Genomic DNA, 23,530 nt, shown 5'->3' with positions numbered 1-23,530 from the left:
AGTAAAAAAATGGCATTTCCATTAAAAATTTCTGCTAAATTTGCATAAAACATGGACCAGTCACCAACTTTCTGCTAAATTTGCATAAAACATGGACTAGTCACCAACTTTCTCCAGATTTTAATTATAATCTACTGTAGTAAATTTTCATTTCCTGTAATGCCAAAAAATACTTTTCTAAATTTCGTTTCTAAATTTAGATGATACATTTGTAATTTAGTGATTATGTTTAACGAAAACCATTTTTGGTTCAAGTTTTCTCGTGTTACTATCAAGCTAATTTTATTAGCTCTGGAATTTCTGATCTGTTTTGGATAAGGTTTAGACTAAGTAACATAGAAACATTCTTCATTTATAGTATTGATGACCAGTAAACAATTTTTTTTAAGATTTTATTTATTCATTCATGAGAGACACACACAGAGAGAGAGGCAGAGACATAGGCAGAGGGAGAAGCAGGATCCCAGGTCCCTGGGATCATGCTCTGAGCAGAAGGCAGACGCTGAACCACTGAGCACCCAGGCGTCCCACCAAACACTTAAATTAAAAGTTTATGTAGAAGCAGTTTATAACATAATAGGCTTCCGATCGCTTCTCAGCCTTTTGGCTAATAAGATCAAGTGTAACATAACAGGCTTCTGTGATATAATTTGTGATATTTAAAAATACCAAATTAGTGCAATAGGAAAGGCTGAAGAGCCTATCAAATGTATCAGAGTGTAAAATTAACTAATTGTATAATGAAGTCTATATTTTTTTTTTGAACTGTATCTTTTTGAGATTAGCATTTACCTTTTCTTCTAAAATGATGATGACCTGGCTTGAGATCAAATACCTCAACCAGTGCTAGTGAGTTTTTGTCTTAGTATCTCTATTTATCAATTTTGTATCTTAAATTAGAGCAACTGGCCAAATAAGACCTTAAGAATATTAGTAATACTGTTCTCCCTCTGTCTATTATCATAACCACATCTCAACTGTTTTTAAAAAGATTAAGATTTTATATATTTAAAGAGCTAGTCCCCTGGGTGACAAAGTAGGAGTTGGAAACCCAAATACATTCAGAAATTGGGGAAACATTATTAGTGTGAGAGGTGCCCTCTAGCGGCCACTCTGCTGAACTAGATAGTGCACTCACATCTAAAAGCTAGGCCTTGGTCCCAGCTGATCCGGACAGTACCGGAATGAATGTATACCCAGTGTTGTCAGAGCTGACTTTTTTGTCGGCGGAGGGGGCGGTATACGTGGAAGCTGGAAAATCTGATTATTCTCTTTACAGTCTTTTTTTTTTAAGATTTTTATTTATTTTTTTGACAGAATGAGAGCACAAGCAGGGGGAGCTGTAGACAGAGAGGGAGAAGTGGACTCCCCACTAAGCAGGGATCCCAACAAGGGACTCAGTCCCAGGACCCTGGGATCATAACCTGAGCCAAAGGCAGATGTTTAACCCACTGAGTCACCCAGGCATCCTTCTTTATAGTCTTATTACCATATGGGACTCTATTAACATACATTCTTAATGTTGACTTTAAGAATTTTTAAAAGTATTACTAGACAAAAAAAAAAAAAGAAAAGTGCAGACTTTTAATTTGCAATTTATTGGCACTAAAGGCCCATAACAGATTTAAAATTTTGAGCTGTATTAAAGTTACCTAAGTTACTGGAGAAATGCTTATTAACTATCTACCTCCTCCAGATAGTAGTCTCAGTGCCCAGGAGTATAGAGGTGGAGAAGATAAAGGCCCTATTGTTGTGTAAACACAAAATAGTTTCAGATGTGGGTTAATGTTATGTAAAAATAAAAACAATTTTGTGATAGAAATAATACAGTTTCATCACTGTGATAATGACCTGAGTGAGTTGCTTTAAGTAGAGTGATCAGGGAAGGCCTCTCTGACGAGGTAACATTTGAGCTGAAACTGAATGATTAAAGAGGCAGCAAGTTAGAAGAACATTCTAAGAAAGAATAACAAGTGTAAGAGCCATCTCAAATGTGAATGAGTTGTCTATATATACCTGATACACCTCTTATTACCTGAAAGACATTTGTAAGTTAACTTTTTCTTGTCAAATGTGAAACTGGTATCTTTGAACAATAGTTTTCAAACTATTTGGTATCTTTACACTTCCAAGCATTATTGAGATCCTCACAGAGCTTTTTTGTTTTCATGGACTATATCAATTGATACTTAAAATATTAAAAATTTAAATAGCTACATTTAAAAAAATACTTGTTCATTTTTAAAATAGCAATTCTCTAAATATGTTAATGTAAAAATACTTCTATGAAAATAATTGTTTTCCAAAACAAAAAAGCAGTTTTGTGAGATGAGTAGCATTGTTTTACACTTTTGCAAATCTTTTTCGTGTCTGGCTGGATTCTTATGTCTGTTTATGTATTCAACATTTCTGTTGCAATATCTTATGATAAGGTATATGAAATAAATCCAGCCTCACACAGATACATAGTTGGAAAAGAGAAGAATATTCATAAAGACTTTATAAGTAATTATGGATATTTTTCTTTGATGTTATACCAAAAGTAGATAGGTGGTGGTTTCTTACAAGCTAATTGCAGTGTGGACTCTAAAAATGCTATCATTGAACTTGTACTACATTACATTGAAATCTACTAGAATCTCTTACCCATGTATGGTTTTATAATTTATGTATTGGTCTTCTTGAAAATATTGGTTCACTGTGTTATGCAGGTCTTCTAGATGATGACCCATTTTATTGTATTAAAGGATCACATTTGTTACTTGCCACCAGTCTCAGGAAATTCTTTAAATATTAAGCTGTCAAGCTCATGGTGATAGATACAAGTTTTCTGAAATTCTGATTTTTGTTTAGATTGTTTCTCAGATTGACAAAAAATTTTCCCAGTTATGTTTATCAGGTTGACAGAAAATTTTCCCAGTTGTGTTCCATGAATCGACAAGGTGACTTTATTCATTTTTTTGAGAAAATGTCTGCCAAATAGCCAAGTGTGAATAACCACGAAGTTTCATGAAAAAATGACTAATTCATCTCATAACTCAGATAATCACATGGTACTTTTCCTGAAGACAATCACTGTGTACTTTATGTGTGGCTTCTATTTTGTCAGAGAATATTAAAAGAACACTTGCTCATGGGTTAAAATTAAAGTTAGTAATCTTTATTGTTCTATCAAGGACATTTTTAAGTGTTTATCTGACTTTGTTCCTTCCCTCCTTTTTCATGGGAGCCCACAGTGGTGAAGAATACAGTGACTGCTAGTATGGTTTGGTGACACTGCCTTGATTCTTGCTAAGGCGCCAGCATTTTACTCATTGCTTTGGTACCAGTAGTGAAGAGAGTATCGATGTTTTGGGAAAACCATAAGATTTTTTAAAAACGTTAAATTGCTTTGAAAATTCAGCACAAATATTGTTTATTGCTTAGAATTCACATAAAAGATGATGTTCTATGATTAGGTGGTGCTGATACAAGCAAAAGAGTCATCTAGCCATGTCTGTAGATTTTCCATTTGTAAGGCAGAAGTAAAATTCTGCAGTTGAGCTAGTAACTCAGCCTTCACATTTGCATCTAAATCTTTTATTTGATAAGTTACTCTAATGTTGAAAAGTAGCAGTGCCTTGATTTCTGACTTATCATCCAGGCATTCAGCATTGTCAGCTACACATCTCTTAGCTGTTATGTGCGCTTCTCCAGCCTGTGCATTACGATAACTTACCCTGTTGTTATTTCTAGTTTAAAAATCAATAGTTTGCTTTTAAAGAGCACACTTAAAATACTCAGTCTTTTCTTTTTTTTAATTCTAAATAATTAGTCTCAAAATGAAACCTCAAGTTAAATGGTACCATAATACTTTTTGAAATGTTTTATTTCATAAAGTACAATAAGTTAAATTATTAACATTTAAAAAAATAGGATAACGAGTCATTTTTTTAAATTTATAGTTTTGTTTTTCTTTAGAATAGATTCCTTCCTTGAATTAGTTAGAAAACTTTCTGATATTTCAGTTTTATCTTTTTCAGCATCTTTAGACCTACATGATGCAGCCGTGGGTTGAGAAAATGAGTCTTCTAACCTCGTCAAGCCAGTGATTCATTTTTAACTATAAAAAAATACTTTGCAAATAAACTTTTATTTTATTTTGGAATAAAATATTGTTCAATTCTAAAACAAACAATTTTAGAAAAATCTTCCAAAACTTTATCACAAAGCATGGCAATGTGTACTTCCTGATATGTTTCTCTATAAGCATAAGGAAAACTTAAGGATTTCAAAATAATGATGTATTGGGTGATAATGAGGTTATAGAGTGGGACGCCTGTGTGGCTCAGGGATGAGCATCTGCCTTCGGCTCAGGTCGTGATCCTGGGGTCTGGGATCAAGTCCCACATCAGGCTCCCTGTGAGGAGCCTGCTTCTCTCTCTTCCTGTGTCTCTGCCTCTCTCTCTGTCTCTGTGTCTCTCTTGAATAAATAAATCAATAAATCTTTTAAAAAATGAGGTTATAGAGATAATAAAAGATATAGTCAAATATAATAAAAGCAGAGGAGAATTGAGAACTGAGTTAATCTCAGAAAACATTATACACCAAACCTAAACCTATTACCTTAGAAAACTCTAGGAAACAAAAGAATGCACAATTCCACATTCTGTTAGCTGTCAAGAGATGATGTCATGTAGCCTCTAGAAAACTTCACTATTTACCTATGAGAGAATGAATTGAAAATGGCAAATATCTCCATGGCAGGAAATATTTTATGTAGACACCCACTAAACTACAGAGGGAAGTATTGCCTATCTTATAGATCATTTATAATGGCTAAACGAGCCAACCTTGATTCATATTATGTGTATTATATTTCCTTACATATAATATAATGGTCTTATCCCAAATATTCATATTACTAATGACTTTTGCAGCAGTCTGGTATTTTTATTGGGACAGAATCAAAGCATCTTGGAAAACATTTTACATATATATAATATAAAAAAATCATGGCTGACTTCAAATAGTTTGGCTTTTGGTAAGATTCTGCCTATATTTCCTTCTTGGCTTTTCTACTTCATACTTAGTCTATTTTTCTAAAATTTAGAATATTCAAAATATATTTTATTGTTTACATAATCAGCTTATGGTGTTAAAAGCTTTTCTAAATTAAAAGCATATCCTAAAATATCATGCGCTGGGGTAACGACCTTCAATCTTTTAGACAGTGGCACTCAGTGATGCAGAGTGAAACAACACCCATAAATCAGAACATCTTGCCTTGAATACCACTTGGAAATGGTGTTGGCATAAGCCCATTTACTGGTGGGAGTTTTGGTTTCAGTTGCATTTCTTACCCCACCCCCAGTACTTGATGTTTGGAATGTTATGATCTGCAGTTTTATGTTTCTCCTGTTTGTGTTCTGTTTATTAATTTAAGCAAATGTAATTTTTTTGGTTTTAAAATTTTCGCTGTTCTCTCTTCCCAAAGGGATTTTGCTGTAGGAATCTGTAACAAAATCAGTGAAATGATTCAAGGTATGTACGCTTCATTCATTATAATGAAGTGACTTGCTGGGATTTATATTAATAACAGCTCTTAACATTTATTAAGTACCTGTTACATGCTTGTCACCATTCATTCACTAATTGATTCAATAATATTTATTTAAACATTTTCTAAATGCCAGAACTCTTCTGGGTGCTTAGAATATAGTCGTGAACAAAACAGAGCCCTTGATCTCATGTAACCTACATTCTAGTGGCAGAAGCGGGGGAGGGATGGCAACAGACAAAACTATAACCATTGCTGTGGAGAAGTGAGGTAGGCCGGATAGAGTCCCCACGGTAGAGTCCACGCCACACAGTGGAAGGGACACTTTGTATTTTGTATATGTTGATCAAGGAAGACCTCGAATGAAGTGATGCTTGTGTGAGAAATACAGATATTTACGGGAAGAGTGCACTGATCTGAAAGAGCAGAGGGCTGTTAGAAGCTCTGGGAGTCTCCATACTCCGTTAAAGCTCCTTCAGTGTCTTCTAATTGCAGCTAAACTCATATCCAAATTCTTTATCATAGCCTTCAAGGCCCTAGCTTTCTCATCTTCCATGCAGGGCTTCATGGGTATTGGCCCCACTTACTCCTGTCCTATTCATTACAGGGAGCCCTGGGGTTCCAGCCCTGCATGCCTCTGGAGAGTACCACCTTCTTTGTATATTTCTAAGTGGCATTCCTGTGAATTGTGCGACTTGGCAGACTTGACAGGCAATATTATTATGTCTATTTTACAGAAGAGGAAATGGAGGCACATTAAAATTACTTGAAAACCAAGATAATGGTGATTGAGCTTTGTCCTATTCTCCTTTATTCCTTTGTCCTTTTTTCTCACTGCCAGAAAAAAGGGCTCTTCTGCAAAAAGCTGTCATTAAAAGGACGCATCACTCACTCACTGAGTGGTTTTTATTGAACACTGGCTCTATCGGGCAGGATCGCAGCAGGAAATAGGTGACATACTTGAATTAAAATAATCCAAGGAGGGTTTAAGGAAGGAACAACTACAAAGGTATAGGCAGAGTGAACTGTAGGGAATGGTGTAGTCCTGTACCCAAGGGTGCAGAGAGGGAGTGGTTATCAGAAACCTGGAGTCTCATCCAAGGGGCCACTTTGAAAAATGACCTTCAGTGTGATATGACCTAATGTAACCCCAGAGAGAGGGATCCAGGGAATAAATACTCTGACCTCTTTCTTCTGCCTCCCATGCCCTGCTGGGACTTTTCACTGGCTAAACCCAAATGGGCATATAGCAAGGGAGTTGATAGACAATATAGAGGTGAGCGTTCTAAGGCGCTGGAGTATTGTGTATACTGGGTGATGGTTATTTGGGTATTTTGATATGTAGAAACCTATTAATTTGTACACCTAAGATTCATTATTGTTTCTTAAGTTTTACCTATAAAAAAAATTTAAAGCAGAAGAACAGGAACTAGGGGGTGAAAGAGAAAAAGGGGGTAAAAGCACAGGAGTGGGAGTGAGGGTGAAGTGGAAGAAGACTGGAGCCCAAGATATGGACGTGGCAGGGGAGTTTTAGAAATAAAGTATCCTCACATTTAATTTTAATTTGCTTGTGTTTCTGCAAAGTGAAATCTCTTGAGTGTCCCTAAACCAATAAAAATGTCTATAAACAAAGAATTCCAAAGACTGCTGGGTTGAGCATAGATTTGCAGAGGAAGAGGGGATAGGAGACAAGAATCTGCCATGGGGAAAGGCCTAAGTAGAGAGAATACATAGGAGACTTTTGCAATAATCCAGTCAAGAGATGGTGGTAGAAGTAGATGAGTGTGACAGTGATGGAAGCAGAATGACATAGTCAGATTTGGGTTATATTTTAAAGATAGAACCTAAAAAATTTGCTAATAAATTTGTATATGGGATGTGAGAGAAATAAGAGAATCAAGAAAACTCCAAGGTGTGAGGAGTTAAATTAATAAAGCAATCATATACTGAAATAGGAAAAATTTTTAGAGGGGCAGTTTTATTATGAATATAGCTGGTAATGGAAGCCATGGGATTATAGCACCTCACTCAGGGAAGGTACTAAGGGTGAGAAGAAGGTTTATTACCAACCCAAGGAATACCAGAAATTAAAGTGTGGATAAAAGAGATAAATACAAAGAGAGTTAGAAGGAACAGCCAGAAAGGACAAAAACCAGGAAGAGTGTGCCTTTGGGGGAGAGAGTTTCAAAGACAGAATGGTTAGCAGTATCAAATGCATCTGGTACCTTAAGGATCAAAATATTAATAGAAGCATAATATATATGACTGCAGAGAGAAAACCAGGGAGTCAATACTCTGACCTCATTTTTCTCCCTCCCAGCTCCTGGGGCTCTCTGCTTTGGCCAGACTTAAATGGAGGCCAAATAGCAAGGGAGTTTGTTGACGTAAGCCACCACTGGATGTTGAAATGTTCTCATATATTCACACTAACAGTTACTTCACAATGGCAAAACAGTGGTCTGCAGAGTATAAATTAGCTTTTGGCATATATGCAGTAAATTATGATTGACAATTTTTTTGTTCTCTATCATCACAAAGCCATGCTGTTGAACAAAATATTTTATTGTGTAGCTCCAGTGTTGACAGCAAAAGATGCATTGGAGTTAATCCTCATGAAGTTCCAACTCTGTAGGCAATAAAAAAAAAAAAAAAAAAAGGCATTGCTACACAGAGTTCAAAAAACTTAGGAACCCCTCCACATACAGTCTAGTTACATCCTAGATCTTGACTTAGTGTTGAAGGAAATAATTAAAATTGTAAATATAACTAAATTGTAGCCATTGCATGTGTGTGTACATAGGTGTATGCGTACCTATATATCTATATTTGTATATCTTTCTAGCACATTGTGGGAAGGTATAGACAGCAAATATGACTTTGCTTTCTAGTGTGCCTTTAAAGGCATTTTCTTCTGTCAGCTTATAGTTTTATAGTCACCAAAAAACCAATGTTAAGATAAGTGCTTTTGGAAAAACAAAACAAAACTACTGAACCTAATTGGGTTAGCTCTAGTATGATTATCTTTAATGTCTTAAACATAACATTGGTATACTATTTGATTTTAAATGGTCATGTTGTTAATTGTATCACTTCTGAATGTGAAATACTATCAAGGATGACGGTCTGATATCTTTCCCTGACTATTCCTTTTGTGTCCAGGTTTAGCCACACCAGTAGACTTGAAACTGAAGTTAATCCCCATCCTCCAGCACATGCATCATGACGCCATCCTGGCATCCAGTGCACGTCAGCTTTTACAGCAGCTGGTCACATCCTATCCCTCCACCAAAATGGTGATTGTTTCTTTGCACACCTTTACGCTGCTTGCCGCTTCATCTTTGGTCGATACGCCTAAGCAGGTAATTTCAAAATTTTTTTTAAACTGCCTTTTGTTCAGTAAACTTGCATATTAAGTATAAATTAATTTTAAAAAAGTAACTCATAGTTTTGATAATATTAAGGTCCTCTTCTCTGATAAAGATCATTTTCATTTCCTTTTGCTGGCTTTTTTTTTTTTTTTTTCTGTAATCACAGTCTTCATTCTTAGGAGCCTTTTAAGAAAATGAGGTGGAGTTGAAGGGTACATGGCAGAGTGTGGGGTTGGCCAAGAGAGAAAAGAAAGAATTCAGTATTCAAAGCCAGGTCCCACACTAGAACCTTACAAGCTAAGGGTTAGTATATTTTTATGCATACAAGAAGGTGGCCCAAACATGGACACATAACTAATAAGTAATAGGGCTGCAATTGGAAGTGAGTTCTGTATCACATCTAAAAGTTTCACTGAACTGTACATCCCTAATGGTAATTTCAGTGGCAGTATTGTTCACAAATGACGTACTTCTTTCATAGATTCAGCTTCTATTGCAGTATTTGAAGAATGATCCTAGGAAAGCAGTAAAGAGACTTGCTATTCAAGATCTGAAATTACTTGCCAATAAAACACCACACACTTGGAGCAGGGAAAACATTCAGGTATGTAGAACTTTGAACATTAGTATTTTATATAGAAAAATAATATATCATTGTAAAAAGTTTTTACTTTACATTTTTATCATCTTTGTCATCTTTTCATTCTTTATGAAAAAAATTTAGGGGAATTGTTGATATTTGTGATAGATGTTATTTTAAGTGGCAAAGTAAATACATAAAACTTTTATCCTTTCATGTTTCAATTTGTTAGTGAGTTAGACTTGCCTCTCAATTTCTTGTGAATTTTCCTGTAATAGCATTAAGGCTGTTTGAGAAGCTCAGTGAAATCATTTATTTAATGCTTGTCTCCTTTACTCACTTTTGGGAGAACAGTTGATACTGACTGTGATTTATTAGGGAGAAGGTCCTGGAAGCATAACTCAGCAAAGTATATTTTTCCTTTTCATGGAAAGGAAGGACATTCCTAAGTTTTCTTTTGTAAATATAAGATCAGGTCTCGATCTCTAGGCTCTTTTTTTTTTAAAGACTTTATTTATGCATAAGAGACACACAGAGAGAGAGGCAGAGACACAGGCAGATGGAGAAGCAGGCTCCATGCAGGGAGCCTGACGGACTCAATCCCGGGTTTCCAGGATCACAACCTGGGCTGAAGGCGGCGCTAAATCGCTGGGCCACTGGGGCTGCCCAATATCTAGGCTCTTCCTAATGTGGCATCTTTTATAGCATTTCTTAGGTTAATTTAATGTTTTATATTTTTCTCAAAATGGAGCCCTATTTGTTTATTCACTACTGTTAACAGATGTACCATTTTTTAAAAATGCCATTTAAAGTGAAATGGAAGATTCTTAGAATTTGACCTTTATTTTCATGGATTTTACTATCTCTTCGTGTCATCATAGCTACAGTGCAACAAAAACTTTTGAATTTCAGTTTATGAAACTAAGCTACTGTGTTAATTGGTTTTTTATTTGCCATTTTCTAAACACATTTCAGTATATTGTGATTGATAGTCACAAATATCCCTAGAGATAAGGGCAGTTGTTAGTATTTGCATTTAGTAGATGAACAAATTAGGGTTCAGAGAGACTTAATATGGTTAAGAGAACTTCCTAAGAGGACTTAATTAAGATTTTAATTAAGAGAGCTCTCTCCTGTAATGCATTTTCTACTAAATAATACTGTCTTTTCAAGAAGAGAATGTACTCAGCTACCAGAGGAAACCAAACCCAGGGAAAGCACTATATCATCCCTTCTCATTTTTTTTCCTTATTGTATGATAGACCACATATACAAAAAAGTATATAAAATAGATATTTAATAGCTTAAATAACTGTAAAAGAAAACAATGTTTTCTAGCGACCATCCAGCTAGAAACAGAACTCTGCAGGCTCACATAACCTTGCCACCTTCCTAGTACAGGAAGAACCATAAAGCCAGCCCAAAGGAAACTTTTGTTTTCACTTTTGTGATGATCATTTCTTCGCTCTTTATTTATTTACCTATATATGCTTCCCTAAAAAATAATGCTTACTATTTGTTTTTATTTCTTGTGCTTAACATTATACTGATGAGACTCATACATGCGGTTGCATGAGGGTTTTTTTCCTTTAAGTGCTATGTAGTATTCATTATATGGAATGGACCAGTTTACTTGCTCTTGATGGGTTATTTTCAACATGGGGCTCTTGCAACCAATGCTGCTATGAACACTCTTCAGTTTATCTCTTGACACTTAATATGCAGGAGTTTCTTTATATACTTGAGAGTGAAATTGCTGACTTACAGAATATGTATATCTTCAGCTTTACCGGGTAATGTCAAACTGTGTTCCAAAGTGATTGAACCAATTTACATTCCCAGTAGAGAGTGCCCACTGATTCACATCCTTAGATTACATTTTTTACCAGTTTAGAAGTTGTCGTTTTAATTTCTAATTCCTTGATTACTGAAGTTGAACATCCTTTTAATGTGTTTATTGACCATTTGGATTTCCTCTTTTGTGACACGGCTATTCAAGTCTTGGTTATTTTTCTGTTGATTTATAATCATTCTTTGTATATTCTGGATACTTGTAACTGATACTTGGCCACTGATATTCTACATAAATTTTGGAAGTAACTGATCAAATTTCACAAAAAAAAATCGAAAAAAAAGTTGATAATTTCATTGGGATTCCATCATTTGGGAAGATCGATTTGTAAGAAACCGATATTTTTACGATGTTGTCTTTTAATGCATGAATATGCTATATCTTTTCATTTCTCTAGTTATCTATACTACATCTTTTGCCTTCTATTTTGTCTGATGTTATTATAGCTACTTCAGTTTTTTCCTCGATGTATCTATCTGATAGATTATCATTGTTTTAGGGTTGCCTGGGTGGCTTAATCAGTTAAGCATCTGCCTTTGTCTCAGGTCCTGATCTCAGGGTCCTGGAATCGAGCCCTGAATCAGACTCTCTGCTCAGTGGGGAGTCTGCTTCTCTCTCTCTTCCTCCCCTCCCTCATGGGTTCTCTCTCTCTCTCCTTCTCTCCCAAATAAATAAATACAATCTTTAAAACAACAAGATTATCACTGTTTTACTTCCAGCGTTTCTTTAATGCATCTTTACGTTTTAGTTATGTCCTGTGTTAATTCTGGTGCAAATACCTTAAAATGCACTTTTCATTTATATCCTTCTAAACTCTTACATATTGTTATCATGTGTCTTAATCCTCTTGTATCGAATAATGTTATTTTATAAATTCATTGACCATTTGGACGTTCCATTGTCTTTGGTCTTCTTGCATCTCAGCCTTTCTCTTTGGGATACTTTTTCTTCTGCCTTTGGAAAGTCCTCTGGTGAGGATCTGTGGTGGTAAGCTCTCCCAGTATTTGTTTGTCTGAAAATGTCTTCATTTTGCCCTCAACCTTGAAAGACACTCTCTCTGGGAGTAGAATGCCCAGCACATTGAGAATACCATTCTACTGTCTACTGTCTACTGATTTCCATTATTGCTGCTGAGAATAGCAGTACTCTTTTGAAGGAATTTTTTTTCCTGCTTTAAAATTTTTCTCTAATTTGATGTTCTGCACTATGAACAGTCTGATTATAGATTTCTTCTATTTAAACTGCCTGGACTATTGATTTTCTTGAATCATAAGAATGGTGCTTTTCAACAGTTCTGGGAAATTGTCAGCCATAACTTTTCCAGATACTGCTTTTCCTCCTAGATCTCCACTTAAATATATGTTAGCTCTTCTATGAATCCCCCATGTTCCTTATATTCCTTTTTCCATCTCTTTATCTCTTTGTGTTGTGTTGTGAATAATTTCTCCTGTTTTAGTTCAACAATTATCTCTCCAGCTTATGTAAAGTCTTTTCAAATGTATCTCTGCTCCTGATTTCTATTGGCCCTCTTTTATAGTACCCTTTTTCCTTATATACTTGTCTGTTTTTTCACCTTGAGCTACTCATTTTCCTTGGAAAAGTATGTGTGAGAATTCTCTGAAGAAGTTGTTCTCTAGAGAAGGTTTGGATTTGCTTCTGCTAGGTAGAGAGGCCAGGTAGTAACATATGCTATGGAGAAAAAGTCAAGGAAGAGGATTAGTGAGTGAGGAAGATGGAAGCTGCAGTTTTACACAGGGTGGTCAGGGGAGCTGTCACTAAGAAGTTGACACTTAAGCAGGGACCTAAAGGAGGGACCACCAGCTTCATGGGGCAAGAGCATTACCAGCAGAAAGAATAGCAAGAAAGGTCCTGAGGTGAAAGCATTGATGAGAATGAGGTCAGTGTGATTACAAAGAGAAGAGTTGGAGATGCTGTAAGATGGATGAAGTGGGTAGCAGATCATTTAGGGCCTATGTGTCCTGTTCTTTAGTACAGGCCATTATTATTTCTTAATTGAAATATATTTGGTATATAACATTGTATAAATTTAAGGTGTACAGCATGTTGATATGATACGCATATATTGTACTATGATTGCCATTTTTGTGATAATTAGCAACCCATCGCATTACAGAATTATCATTTCTTAATTTTAATGGTTAGAATAATTAAGTTCTAGAGACTTAGCATGTTTGATGATTATCATACAATATTGTTGTCCATATTTATTGTAATACTATACATTAGATCTCTAGGACTTACTTACTCTTTTTAAGTTCGTACCCTTAAACAACATCTGTCCTATCCCCCACCCCTTCCATCCCAAGTCAGACAAAGAAAGACAAATACGGTATGATATCACTTATTTGTGGGATCTAAAAAGGCCAAACTTATGAAAACAGAGAGTAAAGTGATGGTTACCAGGGGTTAGGGGTTGGGGGGCAAAGGACATTAGCCTATTTGTTCCAAAAGATTCTCTCTGGCTTAGATGTATTGAGACTAGATTGTAGGGACACAAGGGCAGAAGCCAGGAAAAACATTTAGGAGGTGATTATAAATATTCCAATTAGAAAATACTATGGTTATCTGAACCCAGCGGAACAGTGAAGTTAGCAGGGAGAAGTGCTAATATTCTGGATACATTTTATTTTATTTTATTTATTTTTTTTTTTCTGGATACATTTTAAAGGCAAGTCTGAAAGATTTACTGACAGATTATTTGTAGAGTATAAGACAAAAGATGACTCAAGGTTTTTGGCTTCAACAGATTTACTTGGAATGGGTAAGACTGTAGGATGCTTATTTCTTAAAGATCAAGAGTTCAGTTCTGGTCAAATAAAGTTTATGGTATCAGACATCCAAGTGGAGATGTCAAGGAGTTGGAGTTTAAAGAACAGATCTAAATGAAGTTGTAAATATGAGAGTCTCATTAGTTCATAGATGGTATTTAAAGTCATGAGACTGGATGAGTCACTTAAGGAGAGAGAATAAATGAGAAGATTCAGGGAATGATGAAATAAGAACCAGCAAAGCAGCCTGATAAGCAGCCAGTGAGGTAGGAGAGAAGTCAAGATTGTACTGTTTTATAGGAAAAACGCTGCAGTCCACCATGGGAGATACTGCACTGTATTTGTATTCTCCAAGAGATGAGAAATGATAATTTGCCTTTGCATTTAGCAGAATGAAATAGTTGATGATCTGCATGAGAACAGTTTTATTGGAGTATTGTGGGTACAAGACTGATTGGAAAAACAGGAGAAATATCAGAGACAATAAATATAGAAAGTGTTTTTGAAGGAGTTCTGTTTTACAGCAGAAGTCAGAGAAAGATATCATATGATTTCACTCGTATAGAATTTAAGAAACAAAACAAATGATCGTATGGGGAAAAAAGGGAGAGGCAAACCAAGAAACAGTCTTAACTACAAAAGAACTAAACTGATGAGGGCACCTGGATGGCTCAGTTGGTTAAACATCTGCCTTGGGTTCAGGTCCTAATCTCAGGGTCCTGAGATGGAGCCCTGCATGTCAGGCTCTCTGCTAAGCAGTTCTGTTACAAAGTGAAAGATTATTTGTTCTGAATATTTTCAAAGACATATTTTATTTTTGGCTTTATATCTCCTGAGAGTTCTGATCTGTACTTTACCTAATACGAGGAGGAATGACAAGTTAAGCCTGAGAATTAGTTCTTTTAATCATCTTTTTCTTTATGGGTTGATACAATGGAAATATAGAAAATTTAGAGGGGTTATGTCTCTGACAGAGTACTTTTAAACATAACATTTTTCTGTATGTTAAAGCTTATAAGCTTTTTGCTGTGCTTTTCTGGAGCACATCCCTGGTGGCTGGTCCCATTCTAGGGTAGAGGAGAAGCCCCTAGTTAGGAACTGACCTAGAAAACAGTAATTCAGGACAGAGCTTCAGTTGAGCAGAGAGGTAAGCCAGCCTAGAGAGACAAATTCAAACCAATCAGTAAAGATGACCATGGAAGTAAGGGAGAGAGGGGGCTGTTTTGAAGAGTTAGATTTTTTTCCTTTTTGTCAGTATGAAAAATGGACCTGGTAAGACAGTTTTGTAATAGGTCATATCCTTGGAACAGAAATGAGCCAGATTTCATCACTGAAATAGGATTGACATGCCATCTCTGGGGAACTTTGTGATGTGCTCTGTTAAGCTAACTGATTTGAATCAATGAACCTTGAAATCAGTATGTATTTACTGAGAGCATTTTAGGTATGCAATGCGGTACTGAGTGACAGAAATTAGAAGATAACATAAATAACTTTATCAAAAATTATTCTAACATTTTTCTCAAATTTTAAAAAAAATTTTTTATTTACTTTTTTATTGAAGTTCGATTTGCCAACATATAGTATAAACCCATCTCAATTTTTTAAATGGTGAAATTCTTTCTGCTTTTTAAAAAATTAATACAAAAAAATTAAAAAATAAAAATTATTAATATCATTATCATAATAAATGCCTTGTGTACACCTTCTTGATTATCCCAAAAGGTTAAATGTTTCTTAATTATTCAAAGTTAAATCAGTAAATAGTCCTTAACTTCTGGGGCATTTGGCTGAGGATTTTATTCCTAAGCCTAAACTAATTAAGAGCATAAGGTAGGACAATTTAGGCAGTAAGACATAGATAAATGGAAATGGCTTAAGTGTTTGAATAAGTAGAAAAGACTATGGTATTATTTAAACACAATCATTTTTTAAAAACTGCTTTCTTTTGTACTTCAAAAACAGTATCTATGCCTGCTTTTATTTTTTTATCCTTCACTGTTTCTTTAATACACCTGCCTTTAGATCTGTTTCCTATCACTTTTGCTTAGGCACTTGAAATGTCACTAGTGTTCTTAATGCTAAATCTGGAGGCTTGTCTGCCTTTGTCATCTTTCCTTTTAGTGTATTTGGCACTGTCAGCTTTACCCCTTCTCTTGGCTTCTTTGCACTGAATTGTCCTCATTCATTTTTCCCACTCTCAAAAAAAACCCCGTATCCTCTCTGGTTTCTGCACTGCCCCCTTTTCTTCAGAATTGTGTCATTGAGCTCAGTTGAGTCTCAGTGCTTCCTCCCATTCTTCTCTGCTATTCTGACGGTGTCCCTCACATCAATGTGGGCATTCATTCTCCAGTGATTTAGTCCTTCTTCCTGAGTTTCTGAACTGCTCTCCTGCATAGTAGCTTGTAGAGCTTTGCAAAGCTCTTTGCGTCTCAGGAGCTTTTTATTATTACAGACAATAAATGTCACCCCCACTTATATTTTATTTAAAATTTTTTATGCTAGTATGTTCATGTGTCAGAATTCAAAAATTGCAAAAGGATATGTATCATAAGGTATTTCCCACTTAAGTCTTCTGCCATCCAATCATTTGCCCAGTGGCAACCAATGTCTAATTTCTAGTATGTTTTTTCAGAGATGTTTTATATGAAAACAATTCTACAGGATGCCTGGGTGGCTTAGTCAGTTAAGCATCCAGCTTGTGATTTTGGCTCAGATCATGACCTCCTGGGTCATGGACTTGAGCCACAGTCAGGCTCCACACTTAGTGGGGAGTCTGCTTGAGATTTATCTTCCCCCTTCCTCTTCACACACATTCTCTCTCTCTCTAAAATAAATGTTTTTTTTAAAAAAGAAAGAAAACAATTCTGTATACGTCTTTACCCCCATTTTACAGACAAAGAAGTTGAGACTCAAAGATTTCAGTAATTGGCACAGATCACAGAGATGTTAAGTGGCAGAGCCAGAATTCTGATGCAAGTCTTGGGGTTAAAAATCTGTTACATGTCAGATTCCAAATGCCTGGTAGATGTTTCTTCTTGGATTTCATATCTCTTCCTGTTTCTGTCCTTCCTCAGAAATTAGCTTATCTCCATAAATTCTCAGTCTTCATAAATGGAACCAATATTCTCTGGTCATCAGGTTTGAAATTTTTTAGTAATCATTGAATCCTTCTTGTTGATTTATTCCCTGCAAGGTTATCGTATTCACCCTCCACTCTCCATTCCTACCCTCAAGCTGTAGTTCAGGCCATCATCTATCACCACCGCCTGGATTTCTGCCCTAGGCTTTTTGGCTCTCACCTGTTTATCATTGCCAGAATAATCTTCTCTAAATCTTTCATTAACATTATTCCTCTCCAGTGACTTACTATTTCCTTTCCCATTAAGCTTAAATTACTCTGCCTAACTTTCAGGGCCATCTTTAATCTGGCGGGATCTTCTGAGTGTTTCTCTATCTTAGCCTTCATCCCTTTTGGAGATAGCTCCTCCTAGGCCACAAATAAATACTCCATATTCTGGCCTAACCGCCACACTTCTTGTTTGCTTCATCTCGATCACAGTCTTCCCTTCCATTACCAGAAACCTACTTTGTCTTTCAAGTCCATTTCCATTGCTGTCATGATTATTTGCTGCTGCTGCTGCTGCTGCTGCTGCTGCTGATTTTGTTATTAACTAGGTTTTTCTTTCGGTTGTAAAAGTACACATACACATGATTAAAAATGCAGAGTTCAGGGTGCACAATGAGTGAAAGTAAGTCTGTCTTGTAAGTTACCTCTTCCCTCAGCTCTCCCCTGCAGAGGTGGTCAGTTTTACTAATTTCTTACATATCCTTCCAAATTTTGTCATCCATACATAAGCATGTGTATGTCCTTTTTACTGTATGAAAATGAAAATGCAGTATATGCATGTTCTGAACCATTTATCACTTAACAGTACATCTTGGGGAACCTCTGTCATTAATACTTAGATCTGCATTCTTTCACCAGCTATATGGTACTCCCTTTATATTTCCAGTCCCACCATAGACAATAGAGTTGTTTCCAGTACTTTGACTGTTACTATTACATGGCTACCTTGACTAGTTTATAAAAAAATAAAAACAAAACATCATTGTGAGCATACATTTCTAAAAAAGAAGTTCTTGGGTCCTATGATACATATAATTAAAGTTTTTATATTCAATGCCAATTACCCATTAATGAAGTTTATACCATTTTATTTCTCTATTGGCAATGTGAGAGCAACTGTTGCCCCACACTGTTTTCAGTAGTATGTCTTATTAAACTTTAATCTTCTCCAATCTGCTGAAAAAAATCTTTTAAATATTTCAAAATAATGAGTGATGTTTAGCATCTTATTTTTAAAAGACATTTGTATAAATTTTGTCTATGAACTCATTTTTCTATTGGGTTGTTTGCCTGTATACTGGTAAGAAGTTTTTATATATTAAGATGATTGGGCCTTTATTGACCTTATATGATATGAACATTTTCCTCAGGCTTGTCAGTTATCTTTTTAAGTTTTCTTTTCCCATTTTAACCCTTAGTACTTCTTATAGCTTTGGTTTTTATTTATAAAAAAGAAACAAGGGTTAAGTTTTATTTTACCCAGATGACTGACCATTTGTCCTTGAGCCATTTATTACAAAATCCCTCTGATTTGAAATGCCACTAAACAAATATTAACTTATATGTGTATTTCTGGGACTAATTTCCACTTATTGATTTCTCAGTCCATGAGTAGGAAAAGCTACTTTGACTTCTATAGGTTTATTGTACATTTTATACTTGGTGGGGCTTCCTTTGTCTCTCATTATACTTCATGAGAATTTTTCTGATTTTTTTTTTAAGATTTTATTTATTTATTCATGAGAGACACAGAGAAAGACAGAGAGAGGCAGAGACACAGGCAGAGGGAGAAGCAGGCTCCATGCAGGAAGCCCGATTTGGGACTCAATCCTGGGTCTCCAGGATCACATCCTGGGCCGAAGGTGGCGCTAAACCGCTGAGCCACTGAGGCTTCCCAATTTTTCTGATTTTTATTTATCTGTATGATCTTTAGAACCAGGTTATATAAATCTCTCCACTCCTAAGATTTTGTTGACATTTTTATCTGGTACAAATAAATTTACTGTTTAACCTTTTCTGAAATTTTATTTTTTATTTTTCCCCTAGTCTTTTAAGTTTTGCTATTTTCTGAACCTTTGTCTTTGTGGGAGAATGGGAACTAGTTTAATTTAGCAGAGCAGTTATTTGACCGTTTATATGACATATATCCTAAGAGTAAATTTGCAGGATGAGGCAAGAGTCACCATAGTAGGAGCATGTATTACTGAAAGAAAAATGAGCATCTTGTTTTTGGTAATTCTTCAGACCACGTTAGGAGTAAAGTGGATGATAGGAGTAAAGTGGATGACCCGAAATGGAGAAGGATGGATAGTGCATTCACTTACATGCAAGATAGAGTATCACATTCTTACTTTTTTTTAAATATACACATATGAACTAATATTCATATCTCTTAATCGAAAGGTGGTGGAGGTGGTAGTTTTGCATGTAAGGACTGAGTAGTACATAATTTTCAGTGGGCTTAATAAAAAAATCAGTCATGATAATAACCTTTTTAAAAAATAGACTTTATTCTTCAGAACAGGTGTAGATTGATACAAAAAAATGGGAAAGATAATACAGAGGGTTGCCACACACCCTACACCCAGTTTCCCGAATTGTTGGTCTTTAACTTTAGTCCAGCACATGTGTTAAAATTAATAAGCCGACATTGGTACATCATTATTATTAACCAAAGCTCATTTTTGGTTCTGGTTGCTTTCATTTTTACTTAATGTCCTTTTTCTGGTATAGGGTCCCCTCTAGGAAATGGCATTGTGTTCAGCTAATATGTCTCCTGATGCTCCTCTTGGCTGCAGCAGTTTGACTTAAGTTTGTTATCATGGGCAAAAAGATAACATTTTTCTAAAAGCTAGAACATTTAAAACAATTCACCAGTTTGAAGGTATTTCAACTTCTGTGTTCCCTTCTTTTCTGTATCGCAGGCACTCTGTGAATGTGCCCTCCAGACTCCTTACGACAGCCTGAAACTTGGAATGCTGTCTGTCCTTTCCACACTGTCAGGGACCATTGCCATCAAACATTACTTCAGCATAGCTTCTGGTAAGGAGAAGAAAGGAGAGGACAGATGGATAATGTGCTCATCCCTTTGCTCATGTTAATGATGCAGGTGGTTTCTTTCAAGCCTGAAAATCCAGAATGGTTTCGATTTTATGTACTGTATGCTGGTGATTTTATTTGAAAATGATTTCTTCACTAATGCCTGTGGACATAACATTTTGCATCCCTGATCATAATTCAAGGATTTGTTTTTTATAGATTTGCCCCATTTTGAATTCTGTTTGGGTGAAATCATATTTTTGAGGATCCCTAACAGAGCTCGTTTGCTTTTGTATGTCTCTGACTCAATGTGCCCTTTGGATTGAAGTACATTTTAAAGGCCAAAAGGTGGTGAATTTTAGAAGCAAATGTCATGTACCTTCTTTTAGGTATATGTTATCCCTCTGGAAAATGATTAAAATAAAACTTTACCCCAGTTCAATAATGCTTTCCCAGTTGCCTATTCTAGATGGTTTAACTTCAAAATGCCTTTATTAATGCCCATTGAGGAGTTTGCTATCTAACAGACTTAATGGCTAAAAGTGTTTTGTTTTGTTTTGTTTTGTTTTGTTTTAATGCAGATTTTGTGGGATCTATATTGCTTCCTGTTTTTTAGTCAGTTAATTTGAATGGAGTTAGTTAAAGAACTGCAGTGTCCATTTGTTCTTTTTATGGCTTCACAGCCTGTGAACTTACCAGGTAAAGGGAATTCCCTGCCATATAGAGAAGTCTTGATAGGGGGCAGCCCGGGTGGCTCAGCGGTTTAGTGCCGCCTTCAGTCCAGGGCATGATCCTGGAGACCTGGGATCAAGTCCTACATGGGCTCCTGGCATGGAGCCTGCTTCTCCCTCTGCCTGTGTCTCTGCCTCTCTCTCTCTCTCTCTCTCTCTCTCTGTCTCTATGAATAAATGAATAAAATCTTAAAAAAAAAATAAGTCTTGATAGGAAGATGAAAAGACCTGGTACTCTCTTTGCCAACCTCCCTGCCAGCTCGGGTGCACACATGTAACCTGGACTCAGCTGATGATTTCATAGCATAGGCTGAATTGGGAGCCAGTAACAAGAAGTAGTAGGGAAGTAGGAGAATCCATTCTAGCCCCACAGCAGTGACCTCAGCCACGCCTGGTTTCCAGGGTCTACCTAGCAGTGGGCATTTGCTCTGTCGCCATACCTTTGGCAGCAGTGTAAGCTGTGCCATCGAGGAATCAGTATGAATGGTGGTAATATCTTCACTCAACTGATTCTGTGCCTGGTTTGGGCTGCAATCTTGGCTGGTCTCTAGCTTGGCCTTTTTCCTGTCCATTTTCTGAGATTAGTTTTCTAGTCTTTCTGGTGATTCTGTGAGGTATTTCTATGTCAGTTACCTACTGCTATGTAATAAATCACCTCAAAACTTAGTGGCTCAAAACCATCACAATTGTATTTGCTCTGATTCTGCATATCAGCAGTTTTGACTGACCTCGGCTGAATGCTTCTCCCAATCGCACATGGGCTTTTACTCATAAGACTGCAATCATCTGGAACCTTGACCATTCTGGATGGTCTAAGAGGGCCTCATTCACTGGCTGGAGGTTGAAAGGCTTTCAGCAGAGCACCTTAATTCTCCTGCATGTGACTCAGCAGGCTAGCTTAGCCTTGTTGACATCAGGTTCCCAGGGTTAGCAGCACCAAAAGAAGGCAAGCCACCAGCACAAAAAGCACTGCATAGTATTTACTTGCACATGTTTTTTAATGTCTCAACAGCCAGAGCAAATCACACGGCCAAGCTGCTGGAGGGGTTGTGAACTATCAAATGTCTGCATAGGTGATTTGGAAATACTCAGTCAAAACTATAAATGACCCAGAAATTCCCTTCTAGGAATTGATCCTACATTCACACATTTGAGAAATGACAGATGTGGAAGGTTATTAATAGCATCATAATATGTAATAGCAAAACATTGTCCATCAGAAGGGATGTAATAGCATAAAAAAATCCATCAATAGGGAACTCATTAAAGAAATTATAATACACAACTGCGATAAAAGCCAATATAACTTATTAAAGAGAAAATATGGAATAATATCCATGATACAGTTTGTTTGTTTTTTAAGATTTTATTTATTCATGAGAGACACGAGACACGAGAGAGAGAGAGGCAGAGACACAGGCAGAGGGAGAAGCAGGCTCCATGCAGGGAGCATGACATGGGACTGAATCCCGGGTCTCCGGATCATACCCTGGGCTGAAGGCAGCGCCAAACCTCTGGGCCATCAGGGCTGCCCTGATATAGTGTTTAAAGCACGATGCAAAACTGTGGAAAAAGGAAAAAGAAATCGAGAAATATGATGCTTGTAAATGTATAGACCCTAGAACATTGGGTAAAAGTCTTTACTCACTGACCTACCTTTTTCTACTATTTGTTGGACCTTTTGAATCAGATGAATTTATCTGAGTAAATAATTTTTAAATAAATGAAAATTAAATTAAAAAATAGTTTTGTCCCTAAAACAGTTAACATAGAAAAGTGCTGCAAAATATTATATATATATTTTTAAAGATTTTATTTATTTATTTATTCATGACACAGAGAGAGAGAGAGAGGCAGAGGCACAGGCAGAGGGAGAAGCAGGCTCCATGCAGGGAGCCTGACATGGGACTGGATCCCAGGTCTCCAGGATCACACCCTGGGCTGAAGGTGGCATTAAACCGCTGGGCCACCAGGGCTGCCCAAAATATATTTTAAAGACAGAATATTGGTCAGTATCTCCATATCGTGATTGCATGTGAGTTTTTAAATTTTGAATTTTTTCTGATTTTCTCCCAAGTTTTCTATGATGAGTCTTCATAGAAAAAAAAAAAAGGAAAAATGCAAGTTGCAAAACATGCTTATACATCTATAAATGAGTCTGTATTGTCCCAGTCACGTGGGCAAGACAAAGAATGGAAGAAATACAAGTTCCATAGTCTTGAAAAAACTTTTCTAATATTTTGCCTATTTTAACAACACTGAGGGTTCACCTGAGCTGGTACTTTTATGTTAAACTGGAAATCAGTAAGGCAACATATGTCCTCCATCACCTGGGATGGTCTTGGTTTATGCTTTGTAATTAGTAATCATGTCTCCTTCAACCTCAAAAAATACGATCACTCTTAGCATGAGAGGCAAGGTTGAAGGTGATAGGAATCGTGAAAAAATAAGCAAGAATAGAAAAAGGAAGGCAGGAACAAGAGACTCTGCTAAAAAGCTGAA

The 23,530-nt window shown here is 36.2% G+C and overlaps 1 protein-coding gene across 1 annotated transcript in view; it reads left to right on the top strand.

Moving 5' to 3' along the window:
- INTS7 (integrator complex subunit 7) overlaps positions 1–23,530 on the top strand; it is an 84,822-nt gene that overhangs the window by 22,905 nt on the left and 38,387 nt on the right. Inside the window, exons 5-8 of the mRNA XM_038542073.1 lie at positions 5,477–5,523; positions 8,699–8,898; positions 9,389–9,511; positions 20,183–20,300. Coding sequence (XP_038398001.1) covers positions 5,477–5,523; positions 8,699–8,898; positions 9,389–9,511; positions 20,183–20,300 — 488 coding nt within the window. The remainder of the gene's footprint in view (positions 1–5,476; positions 5,524–8,698; positions 8,899–9,388; positions 9,512–20,182; positions 20,301–23,530) is intronic.

This window comes from Canis lupus, chromosome 7, assembly GCF_011100685.1.
Source record: "Canis lupus familiaris isolate Mischka breed German Shepherd chromosome 7, alternate assembly UU_Cfam_GSD_1.0, whole genome shotgun sequence".
In the NCBI taxonomy this organism is placed as follows: domain Eukaryota; kingdom Metazoa; phylum Chordata; class Mammalia; order Carnivora; family Canidae; genus Canis; species Canis lupus.
Note: the sequence above shows the minus strand (reverse complement) of the source record. Positions and strands in the feature narration are given on the sequence as shown.